The sequence below is a fragment of the Mya arenaria genome, chromosome 6 (genome assembly GCF_026914265.1).
Source record: "Mya arenaria isolate MELC-2E11 chromosome 6, ASM2691426v1".
Lineage (NCBI taxonomy): Eukaryota > Metazoa > Mollusca > Bivalvia > Myida > Myidae > Mya > Mya arenaria.
In genome coordinates this window covers 8,297,084-8,313,241 of record NC_069127.1, presented here as the reverse complement: position 1 = coordinate 8,313,241, position 16,158 = coordinate 8,297,084, and the positions used below count along the sequence as shown (strand labels likewise).

The 16,158-nt window shown below is 38.1% G+C and overlaps 2 protein-coding genes across 3 annotated transcripts in view; both read left to right on the top strand.

Moving 5' to 3' along the window:
* Positions 1-331: 331 nt before the first annotated feature.
* On the top strand, positions 332-9,459 carry LOC128237067 (BTB/POZ domain-containing protein 6-B-like). The gene is made up of 4 exons (XM_052952255.1): positions 332-437; positions 2,247-2,494; positions 2,817-3,909; positions 9,319-9,459. Exons 1-4 carry the CDS (start codon positions 393-395, stop codon positions 9,457-9,459), a joined length of 1,527 nt encoding a protein of 508 aa, XP_052808215.1. The 5' UTR covers positions 332-392.
* A 5,102-nt stretch (positions 9,460-14,561) lies between these two features.
* The window catches only part of LOC128237189 (cGMP-inhibited 3',5'-cyclic phosphodiesterase 3A-like), a 133,066-nt gene continuing 131,469 nt past the window's right edge, over positions 14,562-16,158 (top strand). For both annotated transcript variants that reach the window (XM_052952496.1, XM_052952495.1), the window contains exon 1: positions 14,562-15,476. In XM_052952496.1, the coding sequence (XP_052808456.1) occupies positions 14,568-15,476 (909 nt within the window). In that variant the 5' untranslated portion in view covers positions 14,562-14,567. The remainder of the gene's footprint in view (positions 15,477-16,158) is intronic.

Below are 16,158 nucleotides of genomic sequence, written 5' to 3'. Positions count from 1 at the left end.
TGGAAACAGCAAAAGGGGCATCTGGCCTGCCGGAGCGCCATTCTCCGCCTGCACATCCGGAAACACAAAGAAAACCGGGCTCATCCGGCAGAAAGGCTACACCCGAGAGGAAGAGTCAGGGACGGGCGATTACTGGAGGCAGCAATGCAAGTGATGGACAAGGAAGCGGGGACACGAGGCAGAATAGCATATCCCCTGAGAGCCGAGCATCCATCGGAACCCAGAACGACCGACATAAGCCCTCATGGGAGGACAACCCGGCCAATTCAGTTTCACTGACTGGAAGCTTTGCAACCTCTGAACGCACCAACGCGAGTGAAGTCACATTGGCGTCAAACGAGGCATTTGTAAGACACTCGGCAGGAACGCCAGGCGGGAGCAACGGACGCTCGATGTCTGCTCAATCTGCGATCTCAGAGGACGGCGGTTTTGTGAAGGTAGTTTGAAACAACTTTGTTTATTTTATGGTTTTTGGTGGTCAATGGGTAAAATAACGGTAAAATATATCCCGATAAAGTCATCGTTTGAATTAGAGAGATTTCAATGTTTACTTTATGTCAATCAATTACGTTATTTCCGGTATGACGTCATTTTGCTTATAATGGCATGTTTTTTTTTTTTAATTTATATATTTAAATCAAATTGTTGGTATCGTTGAATGACAGGAATAAAATAAACATACAAAAAGGTCTGGTGCAGTGTTAGTCTTAGCAATATATTTCACAAGAAAAACACCAAAAGTAAATATTTCAATAATGGCAAAGGCATGAAATGCTCACTCGGTGAAATATACTGCTATGACTGAAACATACAACAGTCTGCAATATATGTAAATACATAGCAATATTTTAAGTAGGTTTTATTATATTGCGATCGTAAACAAACAACCAATCGCTATGTATATTGATTTAATTGGAAAGCTTTTAAAAGATTCATAATTTAACGAAGAGATAGGAAAATCAATGAATTATAATCACTGATCGAGCGTATCTCCGTGAAGGCCTTAATGTAGCGATACATTAGTTTGTTTTTCTGTAATTTCCAGGATGTGAAGTCAAGTATGTTATTAGTAGGTTATATATCGTTCTATGGTCGGCCATGCTTAAGCAATGTCTTAAACTGTTTAATATCCCTGAATGCATTTTTAATGAAATGCCACTGGCAAGAGATGTCATCCGCACGATCATTTTTAGTGATGCCATATCACACTGCATACAATACTTTTACATAAAAATGTACACAAATATTGGACACACACGGACTGTGGATGGCACCAGAGACACTGGACATACTAGCGTACGCGGAATTTAATATCTGTTGTGTTTATAGCTTTTTTTACTAGAATGGCTAACTAATACAATAGTTCGACGAACTTCTTTGTCTGAAATCAAATGGTCAATTGAATTTTGGGGAAATGGAGTGTCAAAAAACAACAACATTTTAGTCACCACTGATGCCCATTTGTGGCATTTGTGTTTGTCACATACATGGAGAGGTTAACATGAAACAATTCACGAACGTTCACAGGTTATCTTGCAGCAATAACACATCACACATACAGTTTATAAATACAACGACATTGGACAAAAATGTCCGCAGTCATATATCATAGATTATAGATGGACTTTTCTTGCATACCGGACGTGTGTTTCCGGTCATGTGACCGGTGCTAGAAAAACTCATCTTACACCCCCCCATGTAAGATGAGTCACGCGCAACAACGCGCCACTTCTTATTTCTTTTATTGTATGGTTTATGAAAAGTATTATGCAATTTCAATAAAGCGGAATCAAAAATATAAGTATACAATACTCTCAATTAAAATTGAAAATAAATAATCGTAAAATCGCGATTTAAAGGAACTATCCGACGTCGATAGTGATTTAAGATTACTGCGCTTTATGATGTCAGTACACAACGTGGCATGCGCTTTTTGGTGAAATGTACGAAAGTGCGTTTTCTACGTCAATTTTTCCACAAATTCATAATTTTAGGTATGCAAGAAAAAATATCAATCATGTTCTTCCGGTCCGGATCAAAAAATCCGACCCTCGGGCATGCTGCGTGACCGGTAACTCGGCAAGCCTCGTTACCGGCTTACGCGCGTGCCCTCTGGTCGGATTTTTAGATCCGTACCAGAAACACATGATATATACTTATATTGTGATCTCTATTGTCACATTAACCTCAACTAAGCATTGGTGCCAGATGATGTAAGTTGTAACAGTTTGTACTGGTATTTACAGCCAGACGTCAGCACGTGGCAGGAGTCCAAAAGTCTCGTGGAATGTAACCGCTACATGATGACGTATGAGGTGGATTGTGACATCACATTCCTCGTGGGCAGTGCGGAGGAGGAGGTCAAGGGACACATATTCGTGATGACTTCACGAAGCGGGAAGATGGCGTCACTTTTAGCTGGACAACGAATATATCCAGACATTAAGCTTAAAATTCCCGACATTGAGCCGGACAGCTTTCGTGACTACTTACTGTAAGTTATAAGTTTGCCTTTCCTTCAAAGTCTTATTTCTTTTTTAAAAATAACGAAATAAAAAATACTTTTAAGTAGGCAGCTTGAACGCTTCTAATCATTCTATCACCTTAAATGTACCTTTGACGTAACATACGTTCAAATGCTATTTATAGAAGTGTTATGTCATTGTTTTTTTCTTAAATGAAATACCAATTTCCATAAGGCGCAGTATTTGTTTAACTCAAAACTATATTTCAGAAAAGAACGAATCACCCATATTGTCGCTTTTCTTAATGGGATTTAATCGGTCGATTACAAAGAACTTTTACTTCCTCCACAGGTACTTGTATACGGACGAAGTGGAGCTTGAAAACGTCGGGCGCGCACGGGAGCTGATCCGGGCCGCCCACCGCTACGGTCCGAAATCCCTCCAGGACAGGTGCTTTTCATTTCTCCTCACAGAGATCAACGCCGACAACGTCTGCGTCACGCTCGAGTTGGCAGACTACTTTAATGAGGACAACATATTTGAACGTTGTTTCCGCTTCATTAACGTCAATGCCGTGGACGTACTAAAGGCAAGCAACTTTCCTGACCTGTGTGAGGAATGCGTACATAGAGTTCTGACCTCAGATGCTCTGAATGCTGACGAATTTGAGGTGTACGACGCCGTCATTCGTTGGGCAGACGGTAAATGCGCGCGCACGACACAGCGTCCCACGGATGAAACTCGTCGTCAAGTGCTTGGATCTCTGTTGTTCAGTGTTCGGTTCGCAATCATGGACGTGGATGAATTCACGCACAAGCTGTCCACGAAAGATGTCCTCTCGACGGAAGAGAAAGTTGTCCTGTACCAATTTTACCATGGAGAGGTGAATGTCCTACCTGACATGTTCAATAGAACTCCTCGACGGCAGTATCGTCAAAGAGATCACGTGGATAATACGTCGCCGTTGACCATCGACGGTAACAGGGCGCCGAGAATAGAACAAATGAACATCGTAAGTCTCCCCAGGGATGAGGAACAGCGCTTCCAAAGATCTTCGCTGAGACGCGTGACCCGGTTTTGGGGAATCGGCGGACCCTGGAATCTCATCAAAGGAGCGGACGCAATTCGATTTCAGTGCTCGAAAGTTATCATTCTACGTGGGATAGAGATATTTGGACCGTACAGAGGAACTGAACAGTACAATGTGAGCGTCACTTTAACCGATGATTTAAAGACTGATGTAAGGAAAGAAAGTTTTACAATCGATGCAAAAGTTCCAGGAAAGAAGACCTATGACGCCATTCTCAGGGATCCTGTTCGGGTGCCACCCAACCGCCTGTTTACGATCAGCGTGCTCATGAAGGGCGCTCCCTGCCTGCAAGGCTTGAACGGAACATCAACCATCGAGACGGAGGGCGTTACATTTCAGTTCATGAATAGTAACGTCAGTTTTAACGGTACCGATGTGTCCGTCGGGCAGATTCCGTCCATCTTGTTCAGTCTGTAGATACTATTTTTGATGATTAAAATGTTCTTGAAGAGTTATTAATTTTCAAAATGACAGCTGCTCATTGGTGCGGAGCGGACAAGCCTCATATTTTTTTAGCTGCAATAAAACCATAAAATCGTCATTCCCGCCTAACGTCAACTGGTTTATTGTTCTCAAGGGGAACGTGTGTTGTTGCTCAATGTATGTAGATTATTCATTAGTTTCATCATATGTTTGGATAACTTTGACATGAAGTGGTAATTTATGTTTTGTTCTAATGGATTACACAACCCCAAATTTCTCATCCATAAACATCCGTGGTGAAACATAAGACCTCTGATTGTTGTAATGGTCATGGAACTTGGTTATCCCTTGGTTAAATGTTACAGGTTAAAAGTATCATAGACATGCCCTTATATTTTCCCCAAATGCAAATTTAAAAAAAAAGAAGTCAATACCGGCGTTATCCATCAGCGGTCTGTCCTTAAAGCTGTACTCTCACAGATTGAAAATTTTGACAACCTTTTTATGTTTTGTCTTGGAATGAGCCAATTTATGTTAGAATGCATGGAAACCAGTGATATAAGACTACTGACAAAATATCAGATCTCAGATTGTCATATTTCCGTTCCAAATTTGATGTTTTATGCATTTTTCTTAAACCGTTAGTAACGGTTTGAGCCATAAAACATCAATTTTGGAATGGTAATATGAAAATCTGCGATCTGATCTTTTGTCAGCAGTCTTATATCACTGGTTTGCAGATATTTACGCAAAAAGTTGCTCATTTTAAGACAAAAAAATAAAAAAAGTTGGAAAAACGGTAAATCTGTAAGTGCAGCTTTAATATGTTAATATGAACTCTTTTAACGAAAAGGAATTTCATGATTGATGCTATTTTTCAATGGTTATTTTGTTTCGACAATTTACTAGTCAGTAGTCAAAATCTTTTTTAGAAATAAATGAAATAAACTTTTGAGATTTCGAAGTTGTTGATGTAGTTGCGGATCTTTCTTTACATATTTTCACTGACTTTGACATCGTCCCATGATATTACTTTACGATAAATGTCACTTTATCAAGTGTAACAGAGCAACATTCTCATCATATTTAGCAAAATAAATAAGATAAAAGAACAATTCATTTTAAAAAGAACACGAAACATTTAAAGTTCCGAGTGAACCATGATGCTCGTGTCTGCGTTTACTTACTTATGCATTGATGGATTGCCATATTACTAGGTACAAATGTTGTCCTCGTTGAGACGATGTGCAGTGACCTTGGCCCGGTTCAAACTCCAAAGGTCAAGGTCACACGAGACATTTTAAGATGCACTATTACTCCCAAATAAAATTTAACACACTCATTACGATTGTTTTAAAATACCCAAAGGTCGAAAACAATGGTTTTTATGAAGGATACCGAGACTCCGAGTTTAATTTAAAAGAAATGTGCAGAAAAAAGGGTATTTCTACCTTATGAGACCATAGGAAATCGCAGCAAATCTTTTAGCATTCAGCAATCATTTAATAGTTTTGCGTGTTCAGCTATTAAATACACAGTTATAATAATATTAATAGTAATTAATATTTTCCATAAATGCATTATTTATTAAGAAGTTGAGGGTCTAACACTCAAATTTTATGTTTGTGTTACATGTGTATGTATTGATTTTGAATAAGAGGGTCACTTCAAAAGTCAAGTATAACTTACTTATACATTGATGGATTATCGTATAACTTGGTAAAAATGGATCTCATTGAGTGGCCTACTTATTGGAAACGTTTTTTTGTGACAACATAAACATCGACATTCGATATCTTTTTTTCATTTAACAATCGTACTAATGATAAAATCCTCAATCCTTTCCCCTCCCTTTCCGGTCTATTCATGCAATGTTAGGTACATCTAGGGCCAGGCGAAATAATGTCAGTTTCCGCGGATGAGTGTCAACCTCATGCGAAGCAGATAAACTAAGAGACTAGACATCGGGCCTCAATTTCTCGAAACTTCTTAAGTGCCTTATAACAGGATTAAGCTAAGCTCACTATTTTTGTTTTCAATAATTCGCGTAATATTTACTATAGTTTTTATTCTTAAGATAAGAATTATCTTTATAATAACAATTAACCATTTTTAATATATCAAAATTCAGTTAAAGTAAGTATTTGGGCTAATTGAAATAAGCTACTTAAGCCTGTTTAGCTTAAGAAGTTCCGAGAAATTGGGGCCGGACGATTTACACTGGCATAACAGCACCCTAATTTAATACTTTGAAAAATAAATATCGATGATAGTTTAAATGCTAATCTAGGATGCATTCGGGATTAAATGTTATTTTCCATTCTTTAAATTATTCTTAAAAAAAACAATCACGTGGCAATCGCCCGGTTGAACCCGTATCATGCGCATACAGTTTGAAATTCTCTACTTATGCCAAAATCAATAAAAGATAATAGTTTCTCTTTTATATCTGCGTTAAAAGCTCAGTGAAGCAATCAGTCAAAACAATCAGTAATTTCCAGGATGCGGCCATCCGCATCATATCTTCGTTTGGTTCCATGGACGGGCCATGCTTTACACATATTTTTTTATGAAACCAGGGTTGTCAGGATTTAGTTAGAATTCAATACTATTTATTTTGTTACTTTCGAATGCATATGCACCACCGTGTGCTTTAAATTAAAAAAAAATGGCCGGAAGGAATGGACACACACAAAATCGGGATAAGAGCAGAAACCGGGGACAGAGCAGCGTATGTGTATGCCTTATATGTATTCATTTCTTTTTTCTGTTGTTTGTACATATTATTTTATGTTGACTGGTAATTTACTGGCTCGATCTAAACACACTAATTCGACTTGTCTGGTCTGTAATTTCGGGGCTGAAATACAATATCTATCGAAGGCCGAATTACTTTATTTATTACATATACATAAACCAAAACGCTAGCTGTGAAAACGATGTACACTCTGGGGTACAAATTGGGAAGGTGAAATGTACCTATATTTCAAACTTTATAACCATATAAAGGGTCATTACTTTGTGAAAAATAATTAAACAGGAACGTGCTTCTAATGTGCGCATTCCTTAAGCTGTTTTCGAATAAATAATTTAAACAAAGATAATTTAAAACATAGCGCAGTCTACGCCGCTTATGGAGTCCCGCCTTTCGGTCTTTTACCAGAGTTTGATTGAGAGTTTAGTTTCTTAAAACACTTCGATAAATCTTTCCTAAATACGGCCGTCTGACGGAGCACTGTCAAAACATTATTTTGGAAACAGGTTTTTCGAAGTGTATGATAAAACTAATCACCTTATCCGGCAATAAAACGAAGGTGGGCTTTTAGACGGCATACTGACGACTGCCCTTTGTTTCATTTAAAATGGTGCAGTAAAAGAAAAGTTATCTTTGTTTAAAGTCTTCATTTTAAAGTGGCACTCTTATTCAAAATAAATACATACACATGTATAGCAAACATACATTTTGAGTGATAAACCTTTAACTACTTACTAAATCATGACTGTGTTTATGGAAATTATTAATTACTAATAAAAATATTGTAACCGTGTATTTAATAGCCGTAAACGCAAAAATATTTAATGATTGGTGAATGCTAAAATATTTACTCTGCTCTTCTATCGTGTCATAAGGTAGAAAAATCGTGGTTTCTGTACCTGTCCTTCACATTCAACTCAGTAACCATTGTTTTCGAAATTCATTCATCGTTTTGTTAAATTAAAACAATTGTTTAAAATGTGGTAAATCCCATTTGCATGGCCTCTAAACGCCATCTCCACCACATTACGGTGGTGCAAAGAAAAAAAAGCTGTGCACACTTCCGTGGTGGAGCTGTGTCCTATGTTTACATGAACAAACGTGAGTATGGTTTATATTTCATTTGATAATTGCATTTAACGGACATATTTCGAAAATCGGAGAATGTGGTACCGTGTAAGTACATTTCGGTGCTAACACACCCCATAAGAACATTCTCACGCATTCAAACATAATTGTTATGCATAGTACTTATACCAGGACACAACAAAACTGATAAGCACTTACTAAAAAGGAATAATGCACATGTTTATAAAAGTGGTGGCGCTGTTGCCCTAGTGATGGCGCTGTCGAAAATGTTTCAGGCTTGAAGTAATATAAAAAGTTAACGCTTTTGGAATAAATATTAAGGTTGCTATCTTTATCATTCATTGAACATTATGCTGGTTATGCATACTTCTTGCGGAAACAAAACTCTACGCGAATTACCTAAACTTTACACTGAAAACTATTTCGAAAACGAACGGTTTTGTGCTGTTAATTTTTTCCATAAAACTATAAGTATCTAGCATGTGTGTCTGGTTAAGGAATAGGTAGTCTTGCATACCGGACGTGTGTTTGAGGTCATGTGACCAGTGTTGGAAAAACGCATCTTACACCCCAAATGTAAGATATGTCACACGCAACAACCGGCGCTTCTTATATATTTCATTGTATGGTTTATGAAAAGTACATTATTTCATTTCAATAAAGCACAATCAAATATATAAGTATCCGATTAATTAAAATAGATAACAAATAGTCGTAAAAACGCGATTTAAATAGTTACTATTTGACATCAATAGTGATTTAAAATTACTGCGCTTTATGACGTCAGTAAACAACGTTTCATGCTTTTTTCGGTTAAATGTACAAAAGTGCCCCTTCTACATCAATTTTTCCAGAAATTGATAATTTTAGATATGCAAGAAAAAATATTAATTATGTTTTTCAGGTTCGGATCGAAAAATCCGACCCTCGGTCACGCTGCGTGGCCGGTAACTCGACTTACGCGCGTGCACTCGGGTTGGATATTTCTAGCCGAACCGGACACACATGATATATAGTTTATATACTTATAGTCCTATGGTAAAACTAAAGCACATAGCCGTTTGTTTTCGAAATAGTTTTCAGTAAGGTTAAGATAGTTCGCGTAGAGTTTTGTTTCCGCAAGAAGTATGCATAACCAGCATTATGTTCAATGAATGATAAACATAGCAACTTTTGTATTCATTCCAAAAGCGTTTACTTTTTATATAACTTCAAGCACAAAACATACACGATAGCGCCACCACTAGGGCAACAGCGCCACCACTTTCATGAATATGTGCATTTTGCCCTTTTAGGAAGTGCTTATCAGTGGTATACACACGCTGTAAAAAGGAAACGAATAGTTTCGGACGGATGGATGAACAGGGAACAAAAAACAATGATATCGGATAAAAAAAAAAAACACAAAAAGTCATTTCACACCGGCAAATAGACCTCTAATTGCACCATGTTACCTCAAAACACACTTTGAAACACAATCTGTTGTGACTATATAGCAGGATGTCAGCGCGTCACAGTGGCAGGAGAGCAAAACGCTCGTGGAATGTAACCGCTACATGATGACGAATGGGGTGGACTTTGACGTCACGTGTCTCGTGGGCAAGACAGACGAGGAGGTCATGGCACATTTGTCGTGATGACGTCACGAAGTGGACAGATGGCGTCACTCTTAGCTAATCAACGTAAATATTTGGATAAAGTGCTAAAAGTCCCAGACATCGAGCCAAATAGCTTTCGAGAGTATTTACTGTAAGTAAACCTAATGCCTTAATAGGCTAGACTTAAAATAGTCTGTGTTACATTCTGTGCGATACAGTCAGGTAGACTGAGCGCGGGTCGGTCGGTCGGTCGGTCGGTCGATAAACGGTTGTGTTTATATCTTTTTTTATCGTGTAGGCAGTATAATCCAATTTTTTATTATCGAAAGGGATTTTATTTTGTAAAATGCACCTTTTTTATGTCGAAATAAAGTTTGGCAAATCATAAAGAGTAAGGTACCAAAAGCTGGAACACTTTGAACAGCAAATGCTGATTTTTGCTAAAATATCGTCTTTGAAGACCACAATTGCGTTTATAATTGCTGTCGCGTGATTGGTTGATTGACATTATCACATGATGTTACCAAGGTATTGTTTAAATGTCAAAATATCCATCACCTTTGTATAAGTCCTATTGTTGACCTAGTCGTTAACATGCCAGTTTACATCATTATTTCTGACATTACCGGCGTGGGTTCGAATCCAACTAAAAACAGAACTTTGTTTATGGGGATATTTAGCGATTAAATTACGCCTAAACTGTAAACGTTTGAGAAATTCGCAGTTTTGTTTCGTATCTTAATTCTGAACCAGAAACAGCGCGGAAGCCCGACATGCCGCACGTGCAACAATAGGGCTTAAAGGCTGTGGAAACAAATAGTTTTTACTTGAAACTATAAAGTTATTAGAAAACGGCCGTAGTGCCAGAAGTGTTGCCAAGGAATTTAACTGTGGAAGGACTCAAATCAATTTCTTACTTAAGCGTGAAATGTGTAGACTGATATGTGGTGTGTTTTGTTTATGCCTTGTGTCAACATTTATCTATTGTATTTTATTTATAAATTTTAAATAAATTTATTTTATCTATACAAATGTATTTGTATTCAACCTTCTTCAACAATATTGATACAGATGTTACTGATTGTGATGTGAGGTGGTGGTTAAGATACATACTCTATCTCTGAATAAAGCTTAAGGCGGAAATGTCAAACCTGGATTAAGTGGCCACCTGTCTTAAGCAGCCACTTTGATCATTTCCCAATGGTGGCCACTTAATACAGGTTTGACTGTATATGAAAAAAGAAAATTATCATCGCATTTAAAGCAATAAAATCATTGGCATGACGGCGGTTTTACTTAGCAATATCCAAATATATATAAGTTTAGTTGATTTAATGAGGCAACCTAATAATAAAATAAACAACAGGTTGAACGAGGCCTTCTCAACGATGTTATTCTTCTATCAACCATAATGTTTTTTTCGTCATTGTTTAATTTTTAATAGTACTACTCCATCCATAAGGTCGTAACAATAATATTTTATAAGCTCAACTCTTTCTTCGCCCACAGGTACCTGTATACGGACGAATTGGAGCTTAAGAATGTTGGGCGCGCACGGGAGCTGATCCGGGCCGCCCACACTATGGCCCCGGCTCCCTCAAGGATCGCTGCTTCTCCTTTCTCCTCACAGAGATCAGCGCCGACAACGTCTGCGTCACGCTCGAACTGGCGCACTCCTACACGGCGGAGAAAATCTACGAACGTTGTTTCCGTTTCATCAACGGTAATGCCGTTGACGTACTAAAGGCAAGCAACTTTCCTGATCTGTGTAAGGAATGCGTAGATAGGGTTTTGACGTCCGATGATCTGAATGCTGATGAATTGGAGGTGTACAACGCCCTCATTCGTTGGGCAGACGGTTCATGCGCGCGCACGAGACAGTGTCCCACTGATAAAACTTGTCGTGAAGTGCTTGGATCGCTACTGTTCTGTGTTCGGTTCGCAATCATGGACGTGGACGAATTTACGCACAAGCTGTCCATGAAAGATGTCCTCTCGTTGGAAGAGAAAGTTGTCCTGTACTAATTTTACCATGGAAAGGTAAATGTCCTACCTGAGATGTTCAATAGAACTCCTCGACGGCAGTATCGTCAGAGAGATCACGTGGATAATACGTCGCCGTTGACCATCGACGGTAACAGGGCGCCGAGAATAGAACAAATGAACATCGTAAGTCTCCTCAGGGATGAGGAACAGCGCTTCCAAAGATCTTCGCTGAGACGCGTGACCCGGTTTTGGGAAATCGGCGGACCCTGGGATCTCATCAAAGGAGCGGACGCAATTCGATTTCAGTGCTCAAGAATGATAATTGTACGTGGGATAGAGATATTTGGACCGTACAGAGGAACTGAAAAGTACCATTTGAGCATCACTGTAACCGACGATTTTAAGACTGACGTAAAGAAAGAAAGTTTTACAATCGATGCAAAAGTTCCAGGAAATAAGACATATGGCGTCATTTTCACGGATCCAGTTAGGGTGCCGCCCAACCGCCTGTTTACGATCAGCGTGCTCATGAAGGGCGCTCCCTGTCTGCAAGGCTTGAACGGAACATCAACCATCGAGACGGAGGGCGTTACATTCCAGTTCATGAATAGTAACGTCAGTTTTAACGGTACTGATGTGTCCGTCGGGCAGATCCCGTCCATCTTGTTCAGTCTGTAGATTATTCGGATGATTGAAACCTTCTTTTGAGTAATTAATGTGCAAAATGACAGCTGTTCATGGGGGCATGGCGGGCAAGCCTCATATTTTTAGCTGTAATCATGAAAAACAATTACTTGAAATCGTCATTCCCGCCTAGCATTAACAGGTTTATTGTTCTCAAAACGAACCTTTGTTGTTGCTCATCTTATGTAAAATATTCATAATTTTGTGTCATGTTGTCGGTTTACTGTGACATGAAATGGTACTTTTCTTGGTTTTATTAATGACACACTGTCCCAAATGTCTCATAGATACGTTGTTACGACCATCCGTGGTAAACATAAAGATCTCTGATCATGTTCGTGGTCACGGAACCTGGTTACACCTGAAATAAAACTCGAGGTGGCGATATAGGCTATTACTTTAAGTTATCATAACGCTAAAACACTGGCACCGGATTTTCAAACTCAAACATTTTTTTTAAAAATAAAAAAAAATCTTATAATTCCTCACTAAAAATTATAATACCGAATATGTAAAAAAATATTGATTTTTTTTTAAATATGCACTTTGTACTGTATATTATACTAACAATACCTCAGTGTTTATTCCTTCGAAAAACAGACTAAGCTTACATGATAGTCAGATATAAAGAGTTGATGACAATGTGGCTTGACAGAAATCGTAACTTAGATAAGCGCTAAGCGGATGCTACACTAACCAACTTTATTTTGCTACTTATAGTTTGTGCTGTAGACATTGAAATTAAAGTATTGTGACAACTATGTTCACTAGTACATTGCCATCTAAAAAGAAGCAATTGCAACTGATTTCTGAACAGAATAGTGCAAATAAATAGTACCAATGAAAAGTGTACATCGTGAACGACTGATTTATATACACACAACTATCAAATAATAATACTTTACTTATGATGTACTTTCATAATATGTTGAACCATACGACAATTGGATATTTCCTCCTTTTTATAAACATCTCAGACCCTTGCTGAGGTTTTTTTTGTTCTCTGATCTATAAATGTTATAACCGTTGGGGTGACCACTGACGGTTCCGGCGCCCCACATCCCTAATCTTGTCCAAGTTTACGTTGTATTTCAATATAGGAGAAACAAAGTAGTAAAATACGCCCCAAATGCACCATTTCGAACTAAAATTGGTTAGAATGCGCAAGTAAAAAGGTAACGCTCCTTATGTACGCCCCCTCTATCATCAGATTCTGGATCCGCCCCTGGTGAGTGGTACCGCCCCTGGTGACTGGTAAATTTGATGATTTATTTCTATTGTGTTTTACCAAGAGACATGTCAAAATAACTGTGTGTCGTGATATTATTGGTTTCACGATTTTTTAAAAGGCATATTTGAAATGACGGCTTGGAGGTAGCTGGTAGTTGGGGATTCTAATATTGAACTACCTGCTACATGTAGTTGCCTGCTGGGGATTCGACTATTCAACTACCTCATTGTTGCAAGTTGGGGATTCGAATAATTAACTCAACAGTAGTTAGATGTTGATGCTGATATAAAGCTACTTGACCATTTCCAGTTGATTATTCGCGAATATCCAACTACCATCCAATTGATAGTTGGGGATTCAGATTTGTCTTGCTGTATGATTAAAAGGTACACATGTGATGAAATCACACACTTAAGTATTTTATGCATTTGTAATCTCACGAAGATACATCTGTGTACATGCATAAAAATACACTTGGTGTGTATTTTTTTTACATGTTTACGTTTTGTAACGTGCGACGTCAATAAAAACCAACAGATCCCTTCAGAGAAAAGCATGCTCGACAGTGGGGTCCACTGGTCTTTATATACACTAACTTCTCTATTCTTACAGATCCCGGGCTTTGCTAATATGCATATTACCAAGTTAACATACGTACTACGAACGTACTTCCGTTTTATGCGGAATATTATTATGAACGCACGTTCGCTTACAGCGGACCGTTACATTTTCAACGATAAAACAAGACATCTGTATCACCGACCACTAACTGGTTGGTATATAGTTAGATATTCGCGAATAACCAACCGGACCTGATCGAGTACCTTAATATCAACATCTAACTATTATGAAAATGATTATTTGAATCCCCGACTGGCAACTAGCAAGTAGTTGAATATTCGAATCTCCGAAACAGGCAACTACAGAATCAACTACATGTACCTCCCAACTTTACCGTCATAAATTTGAAACCACTCTTACATGGATAAGTAGAATCCCGAAATAGCTCTTAACACACTAATGCAAAGATATTTCAAAAATTTCATTCGGAGTACATTTTTTTTATTGTGTTCGAACATTAAGTTAATTAATAACCTGACAACTTTAACCGCGCGGAGTTGTGAATTCACGCTGAATGACATAAATCAGCTGATAATCTCCACGTGCGTTTGTTTACTTCCGCGTTTACAGAGGTATTTTCCCGTTAGGTGGCGCGCTTTCAATACACAGTGATCGATAATCTCCCATGATTCCATGTGTGTATTCATTTACTAAGACGGTGACGGAGAGTAGTTGTGCTGCCGTGAAAATGGCCCTCCCAAGAACTTCGATATCCCGTAGAGGGTCCAAAAATGATTCGAATAAAGACGAAGATGATTATGACAACAATGGATATATTCAAGTGTTAGTTAAACCGCTTGACAAGGGTAACGTTTGCAGTTTAATCACAAATTGGATTGGATTGAATGAACCAAAATTTGCAGAAAATGTTGGAGTTTTCTATGGAATTGCGTTCATGACCCTCAGTTTTATAATTTACCAAATATGTGATATGGGCATGTTTTTCCATCGGGTGTGTTCAGTGCTGGTGCCCATGTTCGCCATTGTGTGTGCATTCTACTGGCTGTCACTGTATTTACGGAAAACGTGGAGTGCCACCAGTGTTTATTTACTGTTTTGTGCGTGCTTCCTAGGAGAGACCCTTGCGCAGATCATATCGGGACTGTGGCACGTGGGCATGTCAGGGAGTTCCGACATGATGGAGACCGACGAGGGTTATCTCAGTCGCCCCGTTGTTTTGTTTATTGTACTTTTATCCATTTCTACTGCCAGTATATTTTCATCCTTAGAAACCTCGCATAGTGCAATTGTTATATCGTTAGTGAGCTTTTCTAGGTTTTTAATGTGTTCCTCGGTTGGTATTTTGCCTTACGGGTTGCGGCCATACCTGGCATATTTCTGTGGATTGGGAGGGTTCATTGTCTCAAAATACATGGAAACTGTTTTGAAACCACCAATAAACAATTTCATGACACATGACGGAAAAATTCCCGTCATAAAGCGACGGAGATCAAGTTCTTCAACGGCTCATGCATTCTCCGCTCATCGGTCCACTAGAAGGACGTCTCTTCCAGCATTAATTCCAAAAAACCAGGTAAACTTGCGACATGTGTTGTGAATAATTATTATATGCATGTAGTGTTATGATACACCATGTATATGTTACATTGCAATGTATATAGTCAGCTTAGTAAAATATATGAGACAAAATTAATTAATGTCCATTAAATGATGGGTCGCCATTTGAATAAAATTCATTTGATTTATTTGGATTATGTCAAAAAATTATGCCAGTCCCTAAAAGCTCAGTTTTATACTGTATAGATATGTTATCATGAGGTGAACATATATTGATCAATGAATTGCAATAGATGAAAAAAAATCGCTTAAGGCAAAGACCTGTTTTTTTTCTAGATAAATAATAGTTCTAGACTAAAGGTTCATGCTATCATAATCAGTATGCCACGTAGAAAATCATTTTTTTATACATTATTTTTCATAAAGATTGCGGAAGTACAAACTACACCTTTCTCAATGCTATAGTTGTTGTCAGATCCGATTGACAAGAATTTAGTGTGCTCTTGAAATTCTTCAAGAAGATTACATAAGTAATTGAATGATAAAACTTCAGTTTGAAATAATATTTAGAAATTGCCCACACATTTCGTTATTTTTAATCAATAATGACATCCCGGGAAAACGAATGTGGTATCCAGTCTTTCATCTTATCACCGTGTCAGTTGCTGAAAAGTAAACATTTATTTCTAACCTAATTA